At 38.7% G+C, this 25833-nt stretch overlaps 1 protein-coding gene across 1 annotated transcript in view; it reads right to left on the reverse strand.

Annotated features, from left to right (window-relative positions):
* Window positions 1-25833, reverse strand: part of LOC124153225 — a 147160-nt gene that overhangs the window by 2691 nt on the left and 118636 nt on the right. Inside the window, exon 3 of the mRNA XM_046526324.1 lies at window positions 8668-8884. Coding sequence (XP_046382280.1) covers window positions 8668-8884 — 217 coding nt within the window. The remainder of the gene's footprint in view (window positions 1-8667; window positions 8885-25833) is intronic.

A 25833-nucleotide genomic window follows, 5' to 3' on the forward strand; every position in this document is an offset into this window, starting at 1 on the left:
CCTCTTTTGTAATATTCGTGCGAAAGACTATCGCGAAAACCCTCCTCCCACTTGGCAACACCGGAGGTTAGACTTCGGGAAATTCAGTCGCTTGGATGAAAAAATGAGTGGAATTTCCCATCCATCGAGCCACCGCGGAATATGATTGCGTGAAACGATCTTTTTTCCGCCATCATTGGAGCTATCGCCGAAGCTGTCTCTCGGCAAGGATGGAAAAAAATGAACGCGTCACTAAGGCTTAATACTATGGTTAATAATAATTATGGTTCAATTGCAGGAAGCGTCCATCTGCAACAATTAAATATTAGTGCCATGTCTGGGGTGATTGGAGGGTCCTCGGCTTGGGCTCATGACAGGGAGCCCCTTACCTATGGGTAGTCGGGGGTCCTCCCCCAGAAAATGTTTACGAAATTGCGATCCCGGAAATGAATTTTGACGCTATTCTGGCACTTAAAAGCCAGATAAAAGTTAATAAAAAATAGCAATTTCTTAAGAAAAAATATACTTAAAAGTGAGAAATTCATAGCTTATAAAATTTAATAATGCATAATGGTTCTATTATCTATTGTTTAGTGTATCTTTTTCTTAAAACTGCCCTGAATTCTAAAAAAACTCTAAAATAACCTTTTCAAATAACCCTTTCAAAAATAGCATCAAGTTCTCTTTTATAAAAATTAATAAAAAAATAATTAAAAAAAATACTTTAAAAATTCTACGTTTTCATTGGTTGCTTTATTTACAACATACTCAGTGTAGTAAGATTATATAAAAATAAAATAAAGGTGACAGAAGATACATCTTTAAAATTATATAAAATTAAATAAAAAATAAAATAAAACTTCATATAAAATATAAAATAAATAATAAAGAAGATATATCTTATGACATCTTTATTTTGTTTTGTATATTATCTTACTACACTGAGTATGTTGTAAATAAAGCAACCAATAAAAAAGTAGAATTTCACAAAGGCAAAAAAAACTTTGGTTCGTGTACTCTTGAGTTTTTTAAATTACATATTTCATGATAGACGCGAGCGTTGTGGGGGCCCCCTAAGCTCGGGGCCCTCGGCGATCGCCGACCTGGCCAGACCGCCTCTGATTATTTCTTCGTCTTTAACACGGGTCCTCCATTGTCCCAACATTTGCGAATGTTAGCTTTTCTATTGACATTTTATGTTTTGTATCCTGCTCCTTCTGTTTACAAGTTTTGTCTATTAGTACATGGGCGTACCCAGCCAGGGGCAGCGGGGGGCTGCTGCTCCCCCTAGAATCAAAAATCGTAAAAGTCTTTAAGAAAAATCAGTACCGAATTGAAACAAAAGCATTCAATAAATTTTCTCTAAACCCACGAAAAATTATACGTATTAGTATAAGATATGTAACTAAAACAAAACCTTTTTTTCAAGGAAATAATCTCATTAACTAATGTCACAACTTGGTTTGCCCCTTCCCTAGACCATGGCTTGCCCCTCCCCCCTAGTTATGATCCTGGGTACGCCCTTGCATTATTAATAATGTTATTTAGAATAGACGGACTGTACTATTGAGTAGGGCACCCTTCAAAGTCTGCGGTTCGATACCTTGGTAGCAAGGCTTCTCTTTTTCCTCCCCATATGACCTCATAGGGGTCATGATTTAATTTTACGCAAATACGAGTTGTTCCATTGTTTCTTCATGTCCAAAAACCTAGGAAATTACATTTTATTCTAGAAATCTTCTATATTTTTTCTACTGTATAGATACCTTTTTCTCAACTTATACGCAACCAAACTCTACAAATGAGGTACCAAAATGCACAGAATTTATCAGAGAACATTCGACGGCATATCATACTTCCTAAATATTGCTATTGTTTCCTAAAACTGGTTTTTAAATAATTAAAACAAAAAAAACAAAAAAAAACAAAAACCGGTAAATATTCCTGACGTTAACGGCGCACAAACTGATACATTTGTTCATTTGCAGCAATACCTCGCATTCTTGAAATAACTTTTATCAAAATGCGGCTGATTCCACATTCAAGTCTCCTGTTGATACATAAGTATGAGTCATCATGTGCGTTTAACACAGGATAGTGTAATTACTTCCAATGTTGTGTTTAAAGAGGTCCTCTGACCTGAATTTGTGCATGAACATACCAATTAAATTTGTACATAAGACCCTGCCTTTTTTCTACATTTTAAAATTAGAAACGCGCCTATCCCTCTGTGGACCTGCATTGAATAGAGCGGGGGAAGCCCGCTGGGAGCGAGCGCATCACGCTCGTTTAGATTTATTTATATTGAGATTTTCCATTTCTGAAGTGTGTGCCTCCACTATCCGAAATTTCACCAAAATTGTACAACATCAAGTCCCTTAAATCAGTAGTATAAATGCCAAAATTAATGGAACAGTCAGTATATTTTCCTCTGCGCATTCAGTGGTTCAGTATGTAGTTTTAGGGGGCCTCATAGATGATTACTGCCCATGAAGCCTATGAAATTTATACTCACTGGCGAGAGGTCAAATGGTTGATGATAGTAATCCAGGGATATCGTCACTGACTTTGAAACTTTTCAAAACCTATATGGTTCGACACTTCAGAATGGTTCGGCTCTCTCGCTACTCCGCCTCATTCTTCGGTGACTTTTGATTGAATTGTGGTCCATGGAAGTGAAATAGTCAAATGGTTGACAATAGGGATCTGAGGACCGCACTAATGACTTTATCACCTGTAAAACTCTAGATTATACATGGCGGCTGTCATAATGGTCCGACAAATACCTCGCTGACCGTTGACCTCCGTACGATCCTTGGAGTTTAAAAAGAATAAAATACGGATATACATGCAGTAACATTTACATAATCACCCTTGAAAACCCATGGGACACTCAATTAGATAATTCTATCAGGAGTAATCTCTCTCTTTCACAAGCAGGAGCTAAAAAACATCAGCAATAGAAATTCTTTCACTTTGAACTTCTTCAGTGTTGACAACAAAAACAATGAATGGGGTCATGGTCCAGTTACAGCATATGATGGAGTGAGGCCAAGACTTGCCCTAAACTAACGTGCAAAATGTTTTCATCTCGGGTAACTGTCACGGCAAGTGTCAATCGGCGAAAAGTTAAATCGAACACATCACAGCGAATACTTAAAACTGCTTTCCGCAATAACCCATGGAAGCGCTTTCCATGGACAATGGCACGCCTTACTTGAACCGTTATGATGGCGTGTTGGGGGACCAATATATTTCAGGAATACCTACTTAGGTACCGTTTGTTAGACCGCAGCCTTGGGCGTCTTTGTCGTTCCTTAGAGATGAAAAAATAACCTCCGCGACGGGCTTGTCGAGCAAAAAAATCATCGAACTTCGTAGTTGAGGCTTGAAGGATGTTTTCTGGAAGCTTATTCCACTAGGTGCATGTCCTTTTTTTCCGAAAGGCTTTTGCTGCTATCGAGCCAAATGATTCCGGTTTATTGGTAGATGGGTGTCAGGTCATCAAAGCGGTTCTATCACACTCTGGAAGCTGCGCAAAGTGGAGTTTTTCAGTGCTCTACAATATTTCCAACGGACTCCTCCAGCCCTTTTTCGTGTAGGTTGCATTTTTCTCCTGTACTGCGATATTTGACGCGATATTATGCCGTATTTGGTGTTTGAAAACCTCAACCTGAATTAAAAAGATTTTGTTACGCCGATTGTATGTGGATATTTTAATGGTAATGAAAGAGAAAAATATATTTTTCCCGATTGAATTGACGTTTTCCTAATAACAGTACATCTCATACGCCGACGACGGGTCGTAACATTTTTTCCCCCCTAACAGATCTACGTTTATTTTTATGTTGAGCTCTGTGATAGCAAACATAAATTGTGCGGAGCTTGAAGGGCTCAAATTTTAATAGAATATATCCCACATGGGTGCCGAGGAATGAACTTTAAATCGAATAAGTATAGATTAAGACAAAAAATCGCGTAAAATGGTATTTTTTAGCTATTTCTTTCGTGATATTATGAAAAATTCATCTTCTGCTTAAAAATGTTCCTCTGTTGTATTTTTTTGATAAATGATAGAAATATGTTCTATTAATATTTCTAAGAGGCTAAGGGTTTAAAATCCATCATATCAAGAGCTTTGAGATTCAGTCTCAAGTGTATCTATCGTCTCCAAATGACCCCTCCCTCCCAAAATGCATTTCTCCTCCAAGCGAACCTCCCCTAAAAATATCCTACCTGCTTACTTTAAATAAATGTAGGGGTAATACAATAAGTGTAAATTGCGTGGCCAGGAGGGGGCACAGGGGGCACGTTCACCACCAAAACAATTAATTTTAGCAGAAAAATATTAACCTATATAACAAATTTATTCTACTCCACCAACACTGGGAATCAAAACTAATATAGGGCCAAAGTAGCATAAAATGTGATTTCTATGGATAAAAAAAGTTCACATATTTCCCAGAGGGGGTTCCACCCCCCTTACCATCCGGGTCGTGCTCTCCCCAACACATCGTCCTGGCTATGCCTCTGATTAGTATATTGCCACTGTAATTGCCAATGATATTTTCTGTGTTTATAAAAAATAATCATAATTGGGAAATATGCAGTGCCAATAATCGTTATTGTATTTTCCAAAAACGTTTTTAGAATGCGACCTTGGCGAGAAACCTTAAAAAGCTATAACAAAAGTGGAGCGAAGGAACCTTAGCTACATAAATCCCTGAATGCGGGTACTTAACGAAGTAAAAGTAGATTGAATGAAGTATAGAGGGAGCTTTCGAATATGGAAAAATTGAGTCAGTAATAAAGGGCTAGAAGAGATACCTATAAATGAAGTTATCAGCATTTATATCATATCATTCGAGTAGAAAACATGTTAATGATGTTACATAAACCTTTCATGAGCGTCGTAATGGCAACATCTCCTTTAAATGCAATCACTTCGCAATAGTAAAATAAACGCTTTCCAAGCTACTTGTATTTAATCACCGCGTTCTGTCCATGCTGCGTGCACCTGTCGTCATTAAAACGTCGCAGTTTTGCAAGGCGTGGGAAAGGATAGCCTACTCTGCTCAAAGTGATAGCATAAAAACAAACGAGCACTTAGGGAAGAAAATATCTGGCATTTTTCATCTGGCCAAACGCCTCTCATGAACAGTGAGTCATTCATTGTTACCTCAGATTCATGCGAAACTGCACGACAGTTCGAGGTAACGTATTGCTAGCGATTTATCAACTTAGCCGCTGTACATGTCATGAGAAAGGAAACTGCCGCTGATGACATGTATTGTGGCCATGGCTAATGGGTAACCAGGAACATCAAAGCGAATGGAAGGGAAAATTGTCAAGGGAGTGATCGAATCCATAGGTCTTGTTTTGCGATCGTCTCGCCTCAATGGATTGCCATCTGCATTTCACTATCACTGAATGAACCATGGGTAATCCCTCCCATGATTTACTTGACAGGTGTTCTTAATCAAGCAAAAAGTCAGCCTCCGATTTCGCGACCTCCACGTTTACACGAGTGTACTTGGGTTACCTCTCTCTTGCGCCTGTTTACGTCACTGAATTCAAAACAATGGACTGATAGTCTCCATGGTGACAGCTGATTTCTATACGCCACGCAATGGATCAGTTGAAGCCAGGATAAAGCCAGTCCGGCATCACCAAACATGACCTACTACCATGCACTTCAGACGGGAAAATACCACTAATTAATTGCAATCTTATGCATAACTTCGTCCATAACTGAATTGTTTCAACTTATAACAAATTACTGTGTTAAGTGATTTCCCATGAATTTAAATGCAGCCCAATACTCGAGGTCCTTCTCAAATGGCCGGATACGAAATTATTGGCTCCTCTCTCCGATGGGGGATTTTTATTGCATTGTTTATAGTTCAGTCATTTAAGGAAGTACGCCTTTATGATAGAAAGTATGCATAGTGATATTAGAGCACTTCGTGGTTATATCCCTGAGAGTAAATATTATTGGAGGGAAGATTAGTTCTCAACTAGCCAGTTTACAAATGATAACATTTTAAAAATTTAGTTCATTTATCCTCGTTATAAGCGATCTACGAGGTGGGATGGTAATAAATTTTCTCGACGAAATATTAAGAATTCTGGGACAGGGATATCAAATCGCGCGGAAAACGTTTCCGTGGAGCGGAAGAAGCCAATTTTGGAATACGGAGAGGAAAAGCTCCGCACTGATTCGAATGGTATGGTAGTTGGAGGAAACGACCGAAAGCTGAGGTCATTTGCGCCATGAGGGAAGGGTATGGAAGGAAGAGTGGAGAGAAACCCGACGGCATTAGCCTGCTCTTAACGAAAGGTGACAAGGGGTTCACGGCTGAACGTCCCATTCGATGGACGGACTGCTGCGCTTGAAATGTCCTAATAGGGTGGTTTCCTATTATTTTTTTATTGCCTAAATCGAAAGATTATTACTCCTGGAGTACGTATTTCAAGCTTTTAGATTTTTAAATTACGATATCTATTTCTCGCGATTAAATGAAAAGTGAAAATTTTCAAGCGCGCGAAAACGCGACGCGTAAGTATGAATGCCGGGAAATCTCTCCGCGTGACGTATTTCTGGTTCCCGTTGCCGCCCTGCGAGGTGACCTTGAGGCGAGGCTTAGCGCTGATACGACGCAGGCTGCTAGCGGGTAGCCTAGTACCCTGCTGGCTGGTAGCGCTTGGCTTAAATAAGGATTATTAATAACTTATCAAACGAGGAAAACTTTCCGACCTTAGCCAGTTTTAATAAGTGATTGTTAAGACATGTTTCCCTGAGCTCTGCGCCTCATGCATGCACTGGTAACCTCAGACGATGTATAACTCCTATCTTCTTCAATAGAAACTAGGTCCCTGTGACGTCACGTGGAGTGGCATCGCATGGGCGCCAATCTGGCCCTTTTCAAATGAGGATAATAATGGACCATTGTCATTCGTCTAAACCGGTATTTGTAAAACGAAACAATTTGTATATTATGAATACACTAATGGTGGGTAACGAATCGCAATCAATGCCTTTCGTTTTCTTTGATGAAGGAAACTACCCTATTACAACACAAAAGAAGGGATCGGGTTGTCTCAGGAAATTCTCTGCCATCGCCGGGATTTGAACCCGAGCCCGCGGGGTGGGATGATAACATTCTAGCCATTACAACACCCTATCCTCCGCACTTATTTATTCAGATTAAGATTAGTTGATGGGAGAATTGAGCGGAGTACTTCATCAAACCAATCTTAGGATTGACGAATCTTGGTGATAACGCAAATGCTCTCATTTTGGGTGTTTACACGTGAATATTTTGACGGTGAATGCGTTTAAGCATCCATCCGAAATGCGATTAGACCATTATAACATCCCATCACTTGTAACGAGGTTAAATTAGTTGGATTGAGAAAATTATTTCGTGCTTTGACTTTTATAGTGACACCTTCCATATATACCTACATTAAAGCTCACTTCCAGTCATGACCATTTATTATTACACAAAATTCATCCACTATATTCATTGAGACTGAGAGAGAAACAAATTCTTGAGAAAAGCGTTCGTTTGCATTTCAGTCTTAAATCATTAATTACTTATTATTGCTACCGTTATAATGCAAATGCATTGTATTATAAACTTTCAACGATATGATCTTTATTATATTTTAATATTTCATTGCTGTGAATATACACGGCGGAATTGTGTCACTGAATTTTAGCTCCGGATAGGTGATGCTAGTGGGAACAAAATTACCAATGATATTTAGGTGGAAAACGCACAATTTTTTTTCGAAATATTTGAAGATTGCCACTTTGTACAAAAGTATTTAGTTGTAATTTCCGATGTATTTTCCTACTTTAACGAACTAAAATACAAATTAACTCTAAACTTAGGGCCTATTTTACATGCTTTTGGTATGTTTACAACCCATTGGCAGATCCAGAGAGGGGCTATTGGGGGGGGGGGGGGGGGGTTATCCAATTTACACTAGATAGAATGGTAATTTTGTTGGGACCCTACTACTGACGGGAGGTTAACCGGCAGCGTGGCAATGCACCCATAAATTTTTTGCCCGCGTCTTTTATTCAGTGATACCTACCTTTTGGTTAAAGTGAGAAAATTCATGACAACAACGAGGATTACAAACATTTAAATGAGGTTTCACCATTTAGCTTAATAGAGTGATAGAAATTCAGAAATAAGTCAATTATAAACGAGACATAAATTTTCTTGCTTATATAATAGTACTAGTAACATTATGTATTAGCAAGTTATATTATAAGTTTTTATATTGATCACATGTTATCTTTTGCTACCTTTAACTTTTTTTAACGTGTTAAATAATGCCAATTACTGTTTATATGCTTCTTATATATACGTGTTTTTTTATAACTTTTTTATATTGATCACGTTATATTTTGTTACCCTTTACTTTTTTAGCGTGTTAAATAATGCTTATATGCTCCTTATATATACTTAATTATGTAACACTTTGTCTATATGCTTATTTATGTACCACTTTTTTTTGTACATTGGGTTAACACCCGTAAGAATAAACAATGGTTATTATTATTATTTTAATGTATCCGAAGAAAAATCGATGAAATCTATACGCTTTGTCCCCATCATGGATCCGCCACTGGGGACAAGATCAGGCTCAAACACTCCTAGAGATACCTACCTGCGAGGTAGACGGCGACTCCGGCGATAGCGGCGACGGCCAGCACGACGAAGGCGACTCCGGCGAGCAGGCAGGCGGCGTACAGCCGCCTCTTCTTCTTGCGACGTCGGGCAGCCGCTTCCATCAGCTGGCCCGCGTCCCAGAGCACCCAAGGGGATGCGGGGTAGCCGAGGGGTGCGGCTCCGCAGGGGGCGCCCATCTGCTGCGGGTGCAGCGCCTGAGGGAACGAGACGAGTGCCGTGAGAAATTTTGTTTGTGGTGCGTTTTTGATTTGTGTGAAATTTTGCATGCGTCTTTTACTCAGTGATACCTTTTGGTTGAAGTGAGAAAATTCATGACAACAACGAGGATTATAGACATTTAAATGAAGTTTCACAACTTCGCTTAATTGAAAGTGATAGAAATTCAGGAATAAGTCAATTATAAACTAGATACAAATTTTCTTGCTAATATAACATTACAAGTAATATTGTTTTAAAGTCTCCGAAGAAAAGTCGATTAAATCTAAAGGTCCGATGAATCCGCCCCTGAATAAAATTATGAGCGATGTTTCCTTGAACTCTTTGGTTGTATATTTTGTGGCATCGAAGGTAAGTGAATTGATTTCAGTTCATATTGCTATTCACACGCATAAATGGATGATTTTGAATCCATCCAACGCTAAAAACAGCCCATCAAAGTTCAAAGCCACCGGATATTATTTCATTCACGGGAAAGGAGGAAAAAAATAATACTTCTGGACCGACAGATGCGGTCGCTGACGAAAAAAAACCGAATCGACCTCAAGAATCGCGCGAAATGCGAAAAATGTTTAGCTTGGAGATCGTATATCGACGGAGTTATTCGGAAACAAGAGGTCGTAAACTTCATAATTCCTGTGCGGTCCCGGCGATGACTCTTGGGATGGAATTCGGGAAACGTTATACAGGAGACCGCCGTCTTATGTAGCGAGCCGAAAATATTGCAACCACGCAGCGGCGACATCGGGCGGCGGAGGTCCTCCGAAGTCAGTGAGCCGCAGCGAGCGGCGCTGCTGCTAGCGGTGAGGTATTTTCCGAGAAGGGACGCTCGTGGTGATGAAAAAGAGTTCCGTGGAGCATGGCATAGCGGATCCTCATCTCTCCTGTCGAAGAGTTTAGAACCTTGTATTGCTTCGCTTACTCTGCTCGCTTTCTGCCCGATCGACCATAGTTTCACTCAGTGGGCGATACCGCACCTTAGAGAGCTTTATAATACCTAATAATAATAATTCGTCTCCATTAGGTGAGATTGGGACTAGAAAGTCCCATTTTCCATCAAACCCAAGGTTCTTCAGCCAGCGGCCCGCCGGCTTAGTTCTTGCGGCTAAAGAAAATATTTGCAGCACCAAAAATAAAACCAAATATCGACACACTCGGCAAAAATAAAAAAATGTCAACAATCCCATTGATTGATTGAACTTTTTAACAGCCAATAAAGATTATTGCTCTTTGAAATTATATGTTTAAAAAAATTTATTGATGTGGTGCAAAAGTGATGTGGAGCATTGTGGCCCTCCGGACGATGTGAAATCGAATATTGTCCCCTGAATTAAAAATGGTTGAAGACCCCTGATCTAAACCCTTGTCACGCATTGAATATTTGCAGGGCAATACATTGTCAAGTTACTCTTGAAATTAAATTAAGTCAAATTATAACAATAGAGATAGATAGCATTATGCTTTAAAAATACCTCAAAAATGCAGTGAACAAAGTTACATTTACCAAGTGTAAAAAGATATGAACAAACATGGGGAAAACCTAAGGATATTGACTTTCGCCATTGTTTGTTATTGGACAATGTTATATCTACATTCCTGAGTTCTCCGTATTGCACACTTAAAACTTCTTCATAAGGTCAAAAAGAAAAATTTCGCCTTTTTTTATTCCGACGATGCTTAAAAGGTGACACACGGGTGTATACCGCGTGGTATATCGGATTTTGCCCCGACGCGACGCGACGTTTCGTGTCCGACTGTTGGACACTTATCCAAGGGAATGGTGTGATTTTTTGTGCGCTATCTTGATGCTCGCGAGACAAAAACTTTATAGGTACTTTCGAAAGGACCATTCCCATGAAGAAGAGACCAGTCGATTACGAAAAGTAGGGGCAAAATTCGATATACCACGCGGCCTACACCCGAATGCCACTTATTAATCATCATTAGCCGCGAAATATTTAATCGAGAAGTACTCCAGCGATGTTTTTAATTTGCGGACGACATTTTCCGTATGGCTCGTGAGGCTGACTTATGCTGTTACTTATTTAAAACAAGTTATCTACACCAAGGGTGAAATACGCCATGAAAAAATCATTAGGCTTAGCCGGGATTCTAACCCGAATCTCCCGATTACCAAGCCTTGGTGGAGTAACTGGTATAACACCTGATCAATGGCCATTGGGATATCCGGGTTCGAATCCCGGCTAAGCCAAATGATTTTATTAATGGCGGATTTCATCCTTGGTGTATATAACTTTGCACCCATGCACGTGACTGCGTACCTATAAAGTTACTTGTTTGATGAAGTGTTTTGAACAGAATCTATCCATGAAATTGAAAGGTAAATTTAATGGGCATTTCCATGAAAGTGTCAACTTTTTCTGTCAAATTAAAATTTAGGCTGGAAATACCTTGATAAATCAACAGATAAATGATTTAATGTTATGAAATCAGCATTTGAAACATTATTCATAGCCTTATGAAAAGTTTTCAGATTATACTTCGATTCACAGAGTATTTAAGATGTTTGAAATCTTCACTTAGGAGGTTAACCTGGCAGTAATTCCATTGCATGTTAATTTTGGGCATATTTAGAAGGTATTTCGATATTTTATTTTCTATATAAGAAAACTACAGTCATAAATGTATTTTGATCTTGCTTAGTTAGAACTTGCTTGGCCATTTTTTTATTATTTTATAATTCTATCAAAATATCCTATTGCATAGTTTTTTTTCTCCAAAGGTAGTTCCGTCACAAATGGAATTGCCCTAATATTATAATATTTTATATGAATAAATATATATCAGTGATTATATATGAGGGAAACTTCTCCCAGTCTAATTTTTGAAATTATTATATTCATTCGAGTCACGCACCCTTTCCTTGACAAGAGAGTCTTCGATTTTAATGTATACAGTAATAAATCTAAATGTAATCTCTTCGATGATTATTCCGTCCTATTTTAGGTGGCCACCACTTTCGTTGAATACTTTGCTGCCCTGAAGTAAAGAGCTGTTTGTTCACTCATGGGAATAGAAAATTTGATGGAGTCAGAGCGTGTCACATTTGGAAGTGGGTCCCCGTGAATGCTTAATTGGAAGAAAAAGGCGCCACTTATGAGTCAGTTTAGGAGAAAAGTCATTTGGTATTGTGACCAATGAAACCAGGATATGAGGGCAAGGCATTTTTCCAGTCCAATTTTTTAAATTTCTGTTTTCTCGAAAACTGAGTCTGGTGTGCGAGCTAAATTAGTCTGTATACTTTCGCCCCTTTAGTAAGAGGAGGGAGCTAAGAATATTTTTTTTAGTTCGTATGATCCGAAGTTTCAAAGACCTAAATCGACGCTTTTTTTAAAATTTACTTATCCTATAATGTAGGAATTCGCTTAAAAACAACACATAGAACAAAAGAGAAAAAATTAAGAGAAATGATTTTCGCGCCAAGATATGCGTCAGTTTGTTACCATTATTGAAACAAGCCGATTATTATCAATATTCGTTTACGGCATTTCTTAAAGTATTACCTTTCCTACAATTAATATTATCATACTTTAAAAACTGATCATGGAGACGCGAGTTAATTTTATTATGATTGTGCTTATGGAGGAGCGTGGTTACCCTGTGAGTAAAGCGTTTGGCTTTCTGTTTGAAGGGACTCGGGTTCAATTTTCGGGTGAAGGCTTCGAACACACTAAAAACTAAGGAGCGTTGGCTTTCGCAGCGTGATTCATTTGTATCTAAGACTTTTGGTAGCAGCTTCGTAGTACGCTTTGCAAGCGAGCTTTCCCTTACAAACGCTTAAACTAAAATCTGCGAAGGGTGAGGTGGTCCAGGGAAAGAAAGTGGTCCCCTACCTTAAATGTATGGCATTATATACCTGTGGCCAAGTTTCTAAGCCTGAGCTACACCCTCAACTATCCAAACCAACCTTCGGGGTTCTATCACTGAGAACGTTTGTACTTCTGGAAACAATATATGTGCATTAGTAATCGGCTATTTTATTTGCGTTACCTGCGTTCAATGCCTTCTCAATATGATTTTATTGAATTCATCTCGGAAGTACATTTTTACGTAAATTGCTCGTGTCATGATTTATTTCTTGGCTTTGGAAAAAGGCTTTTCAGTATACCGTGAGTCGAACCTAAAATTCCCTGATAATTTCCCTCAACATTTTGCCTCAACATTTTGCCTCATTTTCCCTCAACAATTTGCCGGCTTCGGTGGCGGCGGGGTAACGTCCTCGCCTGCCAAACAAGGGGTCGCGGGTTCGAGTCCCGCCTGGGTAGGTTTCCCCTGCCCAGGGCATGGTTGTTCGTGTGCGTTTAATTATTAAAATTTGTTGAATACCCCGATGTAAAATGGCCAACATGAGCTGTATTCGGTGGTTTGGGAATAAAATAAAATAAAACATGCTTCTTAAAATATATTTATCCTCGTTAACCCGATGTCCTTTCTTTGCCCCCTCGGAATTTAAATGGCCTGGGAACAATTTAACGGGGTAGAGATGTACTCAGATCCATCAACCACTGTTGCATCAAGCGTGTTTCGTCCAAAATAATTGAGATAATTGTCTTATTTTACTTCTACTACTCGGAATCAGCCATTAAAAATGAGCGAACTGGGATAAGAGTGAGTTATAGCCTCTTGACGGCAATCCTACTCGGAGAACATTCCAAATTTCACGCCTGTCAACGCTTCTGTATTTAGTTCTACGATTCACACAGCAGACGCATTCATAATCGCATCTTAGGAGGTAACAGCTGCTAAGAAGATGAGCAGGCAGATTTTGGGCCGGGAAGGAGGCGACAGCATTAGTCACTTTCTCTCGATCTCGTGGCTTCATTCATCAACAGCTGATCACACGATGACACGGTGCTCTTGTGGCAGCCGGTGAAACAAATTTAAGAGCTAAAAGCTGCATGCTTGACGGCAAATTAGCACGTTGCACAATTTCGGATGGTATCCTTCCAACTCCTGATTTCTGAAGTATATGGTACCGTCACTGTCGAAAGTGAAATACTACTAGTGTTGCATTTTGCTGTTAGCCTTGAAAGTATTGCTTGAATGAGTAGTGGGATTGTTTTCAATGTATTTCATTTGAGTGGACATTTGGTGCGGCTGGATTCCCGCGTATTCGCTTGAATCGAATTGAAGTGGTACTACTGTTTGACTAAAGGATGGTAATTACAACGTGTTTATTTATTTTTTGTTGATAATTGAGAAATTGTGTTTAAATACCTTTTAAAAACAGACCGCTCCGTTTACGTCTTAGAACGTAAAAAAATCATTAAAATGTTAGAGTAAATTACTAATACCAGTACTAATGAGATTTTTTTGAAAATTTTTGGTGGTACTACGTAAGTACTATGTATAATTATTTTAGAGACATTCTAATTGATTCCGTTCAATATTTTCGTTGCCATTATATGTCCAAGTGCACATTAAACACTTTTTAGACCATTTAGTTAGCTCAACATGCAATATTAGATCATTTTTCCATAGCTTGGTTGCATCGGGGTTAAAAATGTCTTTATACTTGTATTACCATGATGTTGATAGCGTGATTCCTTCTCTACCTCTCATGCTTCTGTTTTTTTCACTTTAATCTTCCTAACGCCGCTTATCGAGTTCTTATAAAAAATAACCCGTGACCTTACACACCATGAGGTCACTCTCAAAGTCATGAAGGTTCATGACTTCGGGTTAGAGGGTAATGATGGGCGGGTAATGAATGGGGATGCGGTTCTATAAGAGGTAATGAAACGCAATTTCTCTCGCGACTTCGAAGAATAATTTTGAAAGTAATCTGCGTTGCATCCCTCCTTCGCTAGGGGGTATATTAATTCGGCGTAGATTGTAAAACTCAATAATTTGTGGTGGCAAAGATTGGCTTTCAATCTTTTACTAAAAATAGTATGTAGCAGAGGATTTATTAAGATAAAATTATTGATTGGGTCATACTGATGTGTGCTTCAAGTTTTTTCTCCGGTGGTACGTTTCAGAAAAAGCTCTTAATATACGTTCTGAAAATCCATTATGTGGCTTTACTTATATTGATTCAGTAAATGTATACTGTTTTCATGAAAAAAGGAGCAATCTCTCCTGTCATCATTTTTGTACCTTTATTTTATATTCGGAAAATGAAAAAAAAACTCATGAAAACGTGTTGAAAAACGAGAAATGGGAAGTCTTTCTTTATTCAGCATCATTACTGAAACGAATCATGTTTCGTAATGATGGTCCGGATCCCTACTTAACGGAGAATGTACTGAAACATTCAAGTGTGAAATTTCCAACTTTAAGCTACGAAAAGGATTTTCATAATGTTCTGTGTCGACTTTTTCCGTTCAATTAGCGGTCACACTTAACCTCCTCCTGTTCTTCAATAGATTATTATATAACGAAGAAATGAATTTATATTATTTCCCATTATCTTGAGCTGACAAAATGAGGCTAATTCATAAGCCATCTTTTTCTAAAAAAAGGCAAAATTATCGTGCAAAGGGCTTGGAAATTTTCACTGATGGACTGAGGTTGCTTACATCTACTTTTAACAAAATAAATACGATTGAAATTAGTTGTTTAATTGAAAGTTGCCTGAACTTCAAATAATATTGCATGTTTTACGGTACAAGAAAAAATTAAAAATAGAAAAAATCCTGGGTTATGTGATTACTTATTTAGTTTAGGTGAACTTATTAAGGTTTTCGCTATGAGGAAACGCTTCACGAAAGCCTCAGCGAGCCTTCCAATTTTTTATTACGAGTAAGAGGGCATATTTTGGTTTTCTCGCGCAGTGAATAACGATTCCTCTACTCATGCGTAACCGTTATGTGTTCCCCTTGCATACCTCTCACTTGAACTTCTCGTCCTATCTTCAGTGGGAGTGTCGTCATATGTGTGGGCTTTCGGCTAGGTCAAGCGCTCCGGATTATTACGAACTACTTCCTCTTGGAACTTGAAGATGACTCTCTTCCAGCCCACACCGTGAATTCTACTGGTTAATCTCTCTCGATATGATAGTTAAAAAACTTTTTGGGCTATGTCGTCCCGTCAAGATTCCCTATAAAAAGCGACCAGTGTAACGTTAGACAATTTTTTCTTCCAAAGACCTCTTTATTATTTTCAAAATACAATTTTTCTCGTCTTCGTCCTTCAAGCCTTTTTTTTAACGGCTTCCCTCTCAATAACCCCCTCTCTTCTCTCTCCACTACTTCTTGGCAACATTCTATCAATATTCATTTATTCACCCGAGTACTTTATGTTATTTATATGTATATTCGCCGTGAAGAAAATACGACTGCTTGACTGATCTTTTTTTCCAGACAGTTCTTCAAAACTTAATATGCCATCTTGAAATGTTTAGGGTATGTAGAGTAGACTCTTTTAATGGGTATTTACCCATTTTCTGCGCAAAATCCCTAAATGAGAGCATCAATGATGTTATTACCTTAAACAAACAGCAACTTTCTTCAAAGAAACTTGATAGGCAGATCACTAATAGATTATATAGTGAATTGCCTAAAAAAACATATTCTTACATTCTGAAACAGAATATCTGTCTTGGCAATACTCAGGTATAAACATCAAATCAATAAGAGAATTCATTGAACGTAAACATAAATACCAAACGTTTCACCAGCATCGTTCGGTTGGGGCCACCCGAAAATTGACGCGGCGACATCGCCTAAGAAAACTTTTTTTTTAAACTAACATGACGAGTAACCGCGAAAGTTTTTACGAAGAACTCTCTCGATATGTTTGCATGGAATGCCAGTGCATTAAGCGGCGATCTCCTATCGAGACGTTCACTAGGATTTCCAAATTTTAATCCCCTGAAATACTTTCTCTCTTTAGGAGCTCGAAATTGAAGTATGGAGCGGAGCTAAAAGATTGTTATCATCGCCAATAAAAATGAGCTATGAGCAGAATGACCGTAACCTAAGTTTATTTCGTTGATTCATTTAATCAATACCCACCTGAATGTTTTTGTTGCATACATAGTCTCGAGAAAAATATAAAATGTATGGCGAAGTGATTCAGTAAATTTTTATATAAGTTAATACGGCTAAAGATCAGATTTGTTTCGCTGTCGAATTTGTGTTTGTAATTGAAGGTATTTTATTCTTCGGATATATTGCACATGATAATGTAAAATACTCGGGTATTTACATTTCAGGGTATATTCCGTTTCGATTTCTGGTAAGTAAATTTGACAGTAGTTACCCATAATAAGCCAGCCCCTTAATTGTGTACAGCGGCTGCACAATCAACACGGGTTATTTGTTCACGCAAGCGTTATTTTTTCACAGTGGCTAATGTCATTTATGAATGACTCAAGGCAAATATTCTGTTTCAGAATGTAATAAAAGGTCGTTTTGGAGACAATTCACTTTATAATAAATTTTTTGATCTACCTATCCAGTTGTTTTTTTTATAAATAAAGTTGCTTTTGGCTTATGGTAATAAAATCGATGCTCTCATTAAGGGATATTGCGCAGGTCACGGGTAAATCCCCATTGGAAACAGTCCATTCTACAAACCATGAAATTGTCAAGAAGCCAGATTAAGTTTTAAATAACTGGTATTTCTGGAATAAAGACCAGTCAATCAGTCGTATTTTCTTCTCGGCGACTTACTAGTTGAAAACTTACGTAACGTTCTGGAAATTCTCAGGTTAAACAGGGTAGATCTTAGACAACACTAAAATGTATCACAAACAAAAAAAAAATACATCTGTTAAAAAAATGATATAAGGTTTTCGTATTTGAGATACGGGAAAATAGTAACTATAGTGTACTCTACTTGCCATGAAAATTTCAAGACAATCGCTTGAATTTAAAAATAATACTCCAGGGAAAAATGTCCTTTAATAGGGATTGATGTAGTCATGGAAAATTCGAATTCGATTAAAATCGAGTTTTAAAAGCCAAAAATAAAGGATATCGAGATCCAACCTTGTTCATCGAGTTTCGATCCAAACTCTATTTTTCAACTTCGATCTTGGTAACTTCTTTTAATCTTATCAGTGTCACTACCGATCCATTGTAAAGTCATTCGTCCCACGTGAAAGACTTTTCTCCGATTCCGGTACAATTGGAATTTCTCCCTCGATCATCAAGAAAACATCACGATCAGTTGTTATATCTTAGAAATTCTATTGAAGCCAAATTGTACCAAGCGATGATCCCTAAACTTTTATTTGCGTACATCTGTATACTTTTACGACTAATGATTCACACATGTATTTTGAGTAGATTTTTGGGTATTTTTTCTAAATCTCAAATGTGTCTTTCGAGTGTTTTTCGAATGCATAACAAACATATTTTTGTAAAAACTGGATATTTTCAAATAAGTAACCGCCGATTTTTTTCGATTAATCGATCCTTAGGTTCTAATTTCGATTTTCGTCGCAAAGTCGAGCTTTTAATCTCGATTAAAATCGATAGATCGTAAAATAGATTTTGAACGGTATTTTAACATCGCCAGATTTATACGCACTATGATACTTATTTCAAGTACATACTATACCTCTGAGAGATACTTGAAAAGAAAACGATTGTACAGAGAGGTTGTGAAATGAGAAGCTTCCCCTAAGAGTCAGTGAAGAGCGGAATGCTTGGACTCCACAAGAAAAAATGGCAGAATAACTAATTGAACGTGTCCCTTGGAGGACAATGGTCTACCGACTGCAGTAATTGCGGGACACATTTCAAGGGAGAAGGAGCTGGTGGGAAAGGCTGACAAAGAATTATACGGTGACTTTGAATCTTAAATGCAGGGCCTAGAAAAGTAGGATCTCATTAAAAGGCGGTTAGTTTCCGGTGCACACGATGCCTACTGGGGTGAATATTCAAGGATTCCGATATTTGAGTTCAATGACCAAGCACTACATCAGTTCCAAACGAAAATGAACCATTGGGAACAAAAGAAGGAATTTAATGTTTATTGGGCACTAATAAATGAATGATAGAGTGCGAATTAAAACTTATAGAAGTATTAGGGGCTTATCTGATATATCTTCACTTAAAAAATGGTCACGCCGCCTGAAAAAAATTAATTATTTTTTTCGTTCTTTTTATTCCCTTTCTAACCCAGCGCTACTTCTGAGACTTATATATATGTGAAATTTTCTACTCAACCATAGTTATTGTGGCTGCTGCATATTTCGTCATTAACTTTACAGCACAGAAGAACACATCGTTAAAATATTTCCTGAATAGAGCAGAAAATGTATACATTTTCGATGTTACTTAGAAGCAACATTGGGTCATAAAGGGTTAGATTTCGTGTCAAAATATCTGAAATATTATTCTACATGAAAACAAGACACATGTTATTCCGATACGAGATGGCAAATTTTTCCGGGTATTACTAAACTCTACGAGAAATAAGTGGCAAGACGAGGCAACTTATTGAAAAGTAGAGAAAAAAACAACTGTAATATGGGTGCGAAGGCAGAAGTGTCATAGCATCATGTATTGCCACTCGAGGCATTAACGCAGGCCATGTGGATTGTAGCGGATGCAGAAAAAACTCAAAGGGAGGGGGAGCAAAAGATATCTTGAGGTACCTTCATTTTTGTCGTAATGACAAATAATTAAGTCACATGCAAAGATTAAGAAAGTTTCATTTAAACTGATAATACGCATGTACAAGACAGTGCCATCTAATGATATAAAAAGTTACAATTGTGGTTATGCAATGTTAGGCAATGCGGGCGGACCCGCAAGGGGTGGGGAGCCCCGTGCGCCCCCCATATGTATCCGCCACTGCATGTGGAAAAAAAACCATATTTTTTGCTACGTAACCATGTTGGTAATACAGGGTTCACCATAAATTTAGACGGCTATTCTCCTCGCTTCCTCGAGGTAGGGATTTATTTCATGACCAACTACACTGAATATCTCGCTCAATATAAACTCGTTTGATGCATCTTGCCCCAGCGCTGTTAGTTGTTCATCTGTTTATGGATACGTCTCCCTTCTTTTTCGGTGTATTAAAATAGGAAAGGTGGTATAAAATCAATGGGAGATATAAATCTGTATTCTATCCTCGCTTGGAATAACCCTGTCGTCATGAATGAGGACACTTAACCTGGAATCATTGTCACGTCCTTTCCGAAGTTTCTCCAAATCCGTCCTCTTGATTGTCACGTTCTTCGTTTGCTAGGGTGACGGCAGTAAATATATTCCTTGTTACTCAACACACGATTTTGTCGGTGCCTATATTCTATTTCTAAGCTCATTCCTTGAAATACATTGCCTATTCACAGACAGACATCGAATGGAGTTTTCGTGATCCGCTTAAGAGTCAGTTTCTTAGAGGTTTTACATAAACTACGCACGTTACCAAATTCTGAAGCGAGAGGATCCCCTAAGTATGAAGAGCAGAAAATCAGGAAAATAGTAAAAAATCAATGGGTGACGTGAATACGTTGTCTATTTTACAGATGTTTATCAGGAAGAGATTTACATTGGCAAAGGAGGTATATAGGAACAGGACTGAGCTTATGAGAGGGTCATTATTTAAGAGTTTAAAGAAAAAGTTAGTGAAGAGTTTGACCTGGAGTGTCGCGCTTTGCGGTGGAGAAACGTGGACACTAAGGAAGGAGGAAGAGAGAAGATTGGAGGCATTCGATGTGTGGGTGTGGAGAAGAATGGAGAGGGCGAAGTGGACGGAGAGGGAGAGGAACGAAGAAGTGCTGGACATGGTGGGTGAGGAGAGGCAGCTTTTGGATGAGATACGGATGAGACAGAAGGTATGGAGGGAGCGAGTACTTAGCGGGGATGGTATGTTGAAAACAGTGTTAGAGGGTAGAATGTTAGGTAAACGAGGGAGGAGAAGGGCTAGCTGAGGGTAGAATGTTGAGTAACCGAGGGAGAGGAAGGAAAAGGATAGGATTTCATATAGGACCAAAACGGGTGGGCCTCATTCTGAATTGAAGAGGGAAGTGCTTGAAGAAAGGGGATTTTCTCAGGATGCTTCGTAAGTACGCAATAGAAACTTGCCTTAACAGGTAGACAGTGGCGCCGACTCCATGGGGCTAGAGGAGTCCCGAGCCCCCTCAAAAATTTGTTATGGGTGTGAGGAAAAAATGTGTCAGGCTTGTCGATTTTCCCGCGAGTATCCAGATATCGAGATTCGAGTTATCAGGGCTCTACTGTTGATTATATGACTCTTCTAAAATGCTTAAATAACTTATAACTCACTACTTATACCGTTTCCCCGGGCAAGATCCCCGGTTTGGCCCCCCCCTCAATATTTTTTGTAAGTCCCTGCAGGTAGATTAATATAATAATAATATTTGATACTCGATCGCAAGCAATAGAAAGAAACTCGAATCATCAAAATAACCACTCACTTAAAGTATTGCAGTTGTTGCGATATGCGTATCTACGTTTACTAATAACCTGATGACGAAAATGTGTCTGGTGGACTTTTTGGTCTTTCCGTGGGTACTATTATGTAAGCAGTTCAGTGCAATCTCGTGTAGAAGGCTGAAGCTAAGAATTACGAGAGAAAAATGAAGTGGAGAGATTTATCAAAATCTGTCCTCCATCGTCTTTTTTGTTTATGATCAATTCCTTGATTTATTAATAGCCTTCGACTTATTTTGTTCGAAATTGTTGATATTAAAAAGAAAAATATGAATATGCCATCAGAATGTAACACTCTAAGAACGAAAATGTAAAAAAGTGTTGTTGACATTGTTGTAGTGACTGATATAGAATACAGATGTTCTTGCGTTTGCTGAGTAGCTGTTTTTCTTACATTTTAAGAAGATTTCAACAGAAATGAAGTTGTTATTCATTGATATCTTCTTATTTTTGACATGTTGATATCATTTTTTATGTAATGTGCTGTAGAAATGTAACGGACCACATTCTTTTATTTTAGAGTGCCTGGCTATTAACGCAAGTGAATTTTGGTGTAGGTACTTCTTCTAAGTGTTGCGTTTGCGTTTATTCTCTTTTACATCCTTTATAAACTGTCCTACGTAACTCATTCGGGGCCATCCCTTACCCTCCTTTCCTTCCGCCTGCCCTTCTACGATTGTTTTCATCAGGCCTTCATTCCTCAGAATTGGCCAACTAAAACCTGAATCACAGGATCATTTTATCCGTCATTTCCGAGTGATCAGCGATCACTAAGGTGATCACTCGCAAATGATCGTCGCCGGCAATTGTTTTTTGCGATCACTCCAATGATGAGGATTCCCAAAACTTTTTTCATCATTTGTCTGGTCGCTATTTCCGTCGCTGAAACCGTCACTAAAACCCCATATCAGCCAATCAGAACGCATTTCCGTATGGAGCGATTGTAACGCAACGTTTGGCAACCGTGGGAGCGGCATAGATAAATACGCTATATATTTTCGAGATGCGGGTCCTATGACAACGAGCTGTGATATCGGAAGTGATGCGAAAAGCGACGATGGGAGGGACCGTGTGATTCAGAAAAATTATCACTTCCTCATTTCTTATGGTGGAAGGGGTAAAACAGTGATGTCACGAGTAAAACGATAAGTGAACGTTTCCCTTTTGACACGACAGGTTTCCCCATTCCGGTGCACCACCAGTGGCGTAGCCGGGGGTAGAGAACGGGGGCCCGCCCCCCCGAAATATAAAAACAAAATTATTTTCCTTCATAATAGAAACAAAATATTGAGAAATCATGAATTTATTAAATAAGTTTTTTCGATTATGAAAAATGTCAAAATTAGTTTAAAGCCCATTGCTCAGTACCCTGTTTTTCAAAAATTTCACCCCTGGTTTTTGACCCCCCCCCCCCGTATGAAAGTCCTGGCTACGCCACTGTGCACCACATAAGATCTCTCATAAAAAGTGAATTGTTATTCCCTTGAAAATGGCACAGAAGTGCTGAAAGAGGTCGGAAAATAAAAGTTTTATTTTTATTTTTGGAAAAGTGCCTAGTGCATTTTTTCTTCGTTGGAAGGGACGCATCTGTTTATGTTCATGATCTGTGTTCTTCCACTTTCCATCCGCGGAGAAACTACACGTAATGCTCTCGGCATAGGCGTGTGTGAGAGTGTTAACCTATGACTGGCTGGCATGTTTGCAAACACGCCTTAGAATCCTAATGTCGCCCATGAAATGCGGCATTGCGTCGGATACTTAAATGAGACGCGCGTGCGCTAAACGAAAAATTTATCGGCAATAAATTTCGTGACCCTCGGCTCTCGGCGGGTGCTTCAATTAGCGACCTTGGTATTTTGGGACGATGATCCAGCTATGGCCAATGACGTCACCTTAGAGAGAAAGATAGTCATAATAAGAAGCCTTCTCAGTTAATACGCATTTGAGCCACAGGTCAGTCACCTAAGTACGTGAAGGGCAATTGCTCTGCGGGATTTCCTCATCGTGATATCCCTGATACGATGGAGGAAAATTGATATCCTCATTTAGGATATCTACGAGGGGGATCAAAAAATAACTGGAAACAGTTTTTAAAAATTCAAAATTTAATTTTTTGTCTAACAAATGTTAGCTTCCTTCGAAATAGGTACTCTCCATTTACTCTGATACATTGGTTGTTTGTTTGTTGTTTATTGGGAGAGATTAGATTGGTTATGAAACGTAACTATTTAAAAAAATGGAGTGACAGAGGATGGGTTACCCTGGGCCAGTGGTCTCCTCAGCAGATGAATTGCGGAAAAAAATTTACTGGCTACGTGTCTGGCTGGTGATTACCCATTTTGCCTCTCCATGCCTAATACCTCCTCTCCGTGCCCTCAAGGACAGCGACCTTGACCCTGGAGGTGCCAAGGGGCCTCGACCTAAGTGCCCTCCCCCCGATAGCACGCGGCAACATTGAGAGTTAATAATTTTCCGCAGTTGAATTCGCGCGCCTCAACCTCTCAGGGATCACGTCTTCCCTCTTCCCCACCATTTCCTCCGCAGACACGCCCAACCAGACCCAATTCCGACGAATTCGAGCCATTAAAAGAAAGGGTTGGGAATGGCTGCGAGGATGAGCTCCAAAGGCATTCTTCTCCACATAATGGAGACGGACGGACGATTCGAAGGAAAAATAAAGTATAATGAAGCTCCGGGAGTTATCGCACGAGATGAAATTGCTGGAAGGACTCCCACAACTCCCAAAAACTGGCACGTGGTCTCGGTGAAGTCATTCTGTGGTGAATGTCTGAGAGTTTCAACGGAAAAAATCTCAACAAAGGCAGTACTGTGAATGAAAAGATTAGCTGACCGGAGAATCTTTTAGGAGAAGATTTTATAGGAGAGATTAGTTGAGACGAGACTGACAGGAGAGGTTAGCTGCGTGGAGAACTGCGTCAAACCAATCCTAGGTTTAAAGTAAACTTTTTCCCGGAGAGATATCGTGGAACAGCATGTTAAATGATACACAATGATATCGCATTGTCCACTTAATTTGTAATTTCAGAAACTCTAATACACATGTTGCGATTGGTTTTCAGTCATCATCACGTACTGCGTACCTGATATATGTACTTGATACTTGGGTACCTGATGATGACTGCCAGCAAATCGAAACATGTGGAGTAGAGTTTGTGAAATTAAAATTAAGTAGACTGTACGATATCTTTCTATACCTATCATTCGATTCTAGGATTGTTTACCGGTGATGATGATGAATGGAGACAATATATTTGGGGTGGGCATCCACTTAAGAAGAGACTAAGTAATTTTTTATTATGAGATAATATATTATATTTTATATGTATGATAAAATTAACACCATGCCACCATTACGATGAAATATCCCTCCCCCTGTGGCCATCCATCGTGATTTGTACATTAAAATAATTTAGTTTGAGGTATCAATTTTCTACAATGACGGTCTGGGAGTTTATACGGACAAAACCATTAAAATGGTAGTAGTGAGCGTAGATTACATCTTTTTCAGGGCTAATATCAATCCAAGGAAAGTTTAAGTAATTTTAAATAAGGATATCGTAGTGTATATTTCATATTTCAAATATATCTCACTCATCCCTACCACCATTACGATGAAATGTTGCTTCTCGAAATGGCCATCCCTCATGCTTCATTCATCAAAATAATTTAGTTTAGTGCAATTAATTTTTAAAAGTTCATTTCCCTTATTTTGGGTGAGGGATGGCTCGCCTTATCTAATAACCTTGTTGCAGGGGCTCACGACGATATGTCAGTACTGTAACGATGCATTGAATAAAGTATCGTAATACGTATCCGCATACTTGTGGTTTCCTAGAGGTTTTCGCTCCAAAAAAATAGGCTTTGACTCATCTGACTGATTTCGGAACTCAAATAATTTTTTGAAAATTTATGTAGTTTACAAAGCGTCCCAAGGACAACGGCATAATTGGAAATTAAGTTGAATGTTTTTGTGAAGCTTTGGTAAAAATAAAAGATTCGATGTTACTGTCAACAAAAAAATAATTAATTTAAAAAAATCCATTTGGCCCAAAAACAGCTCAAATTTGGCCCATTACATTAAAGTACATTTAAAAAGCTCTTTACATGGAATGCACTCTCTTCATAAAATTTAAGCGAAATCCCAAAATTATGCTCACTCAATCATTTGCTCATGTTTCGCATAAAATACATACACGGACGCCCAAAATTTCAATATTGAAAACTCAAGGTTTAGGTGGCTCTATCCTCTGCTTTCGCTCAGTTGTGCTGAACTTCGAGGAATTAGTCCACGAGTGTTACAAAAGAGGATCCTCGAGTCGGCCTCTAAATGTGTCGTCACAAACCCCGCATTTCAATGGGTTTACGAAAGTTGTCAATAGTGTCACTGACGGACAAATTGATCCAAGTTTCACGGGAAAACAGGCCTTAATAAGGGTTATTAACCGAAATTAATGTACATGATAATGTGATCTACCAAATTTATTACTTTTCAATGCTATTCCTCGCAATAACAAACATTATACTGC

This window comes from Ischnura elegans, chromosome 2, assembly GCF_921293095.1.
Source record: "Ischnura elegans chromosome 2, ioIscEleg1.1, whole genome shotgun sequence".
In the NCBI taxonomy this organism is placed as follows: Eukaryota; Metazoa; Arthropoda; class Insecta; order Odonata; family Coenagrionidae; genus Ischnura; species Ischnura elegans.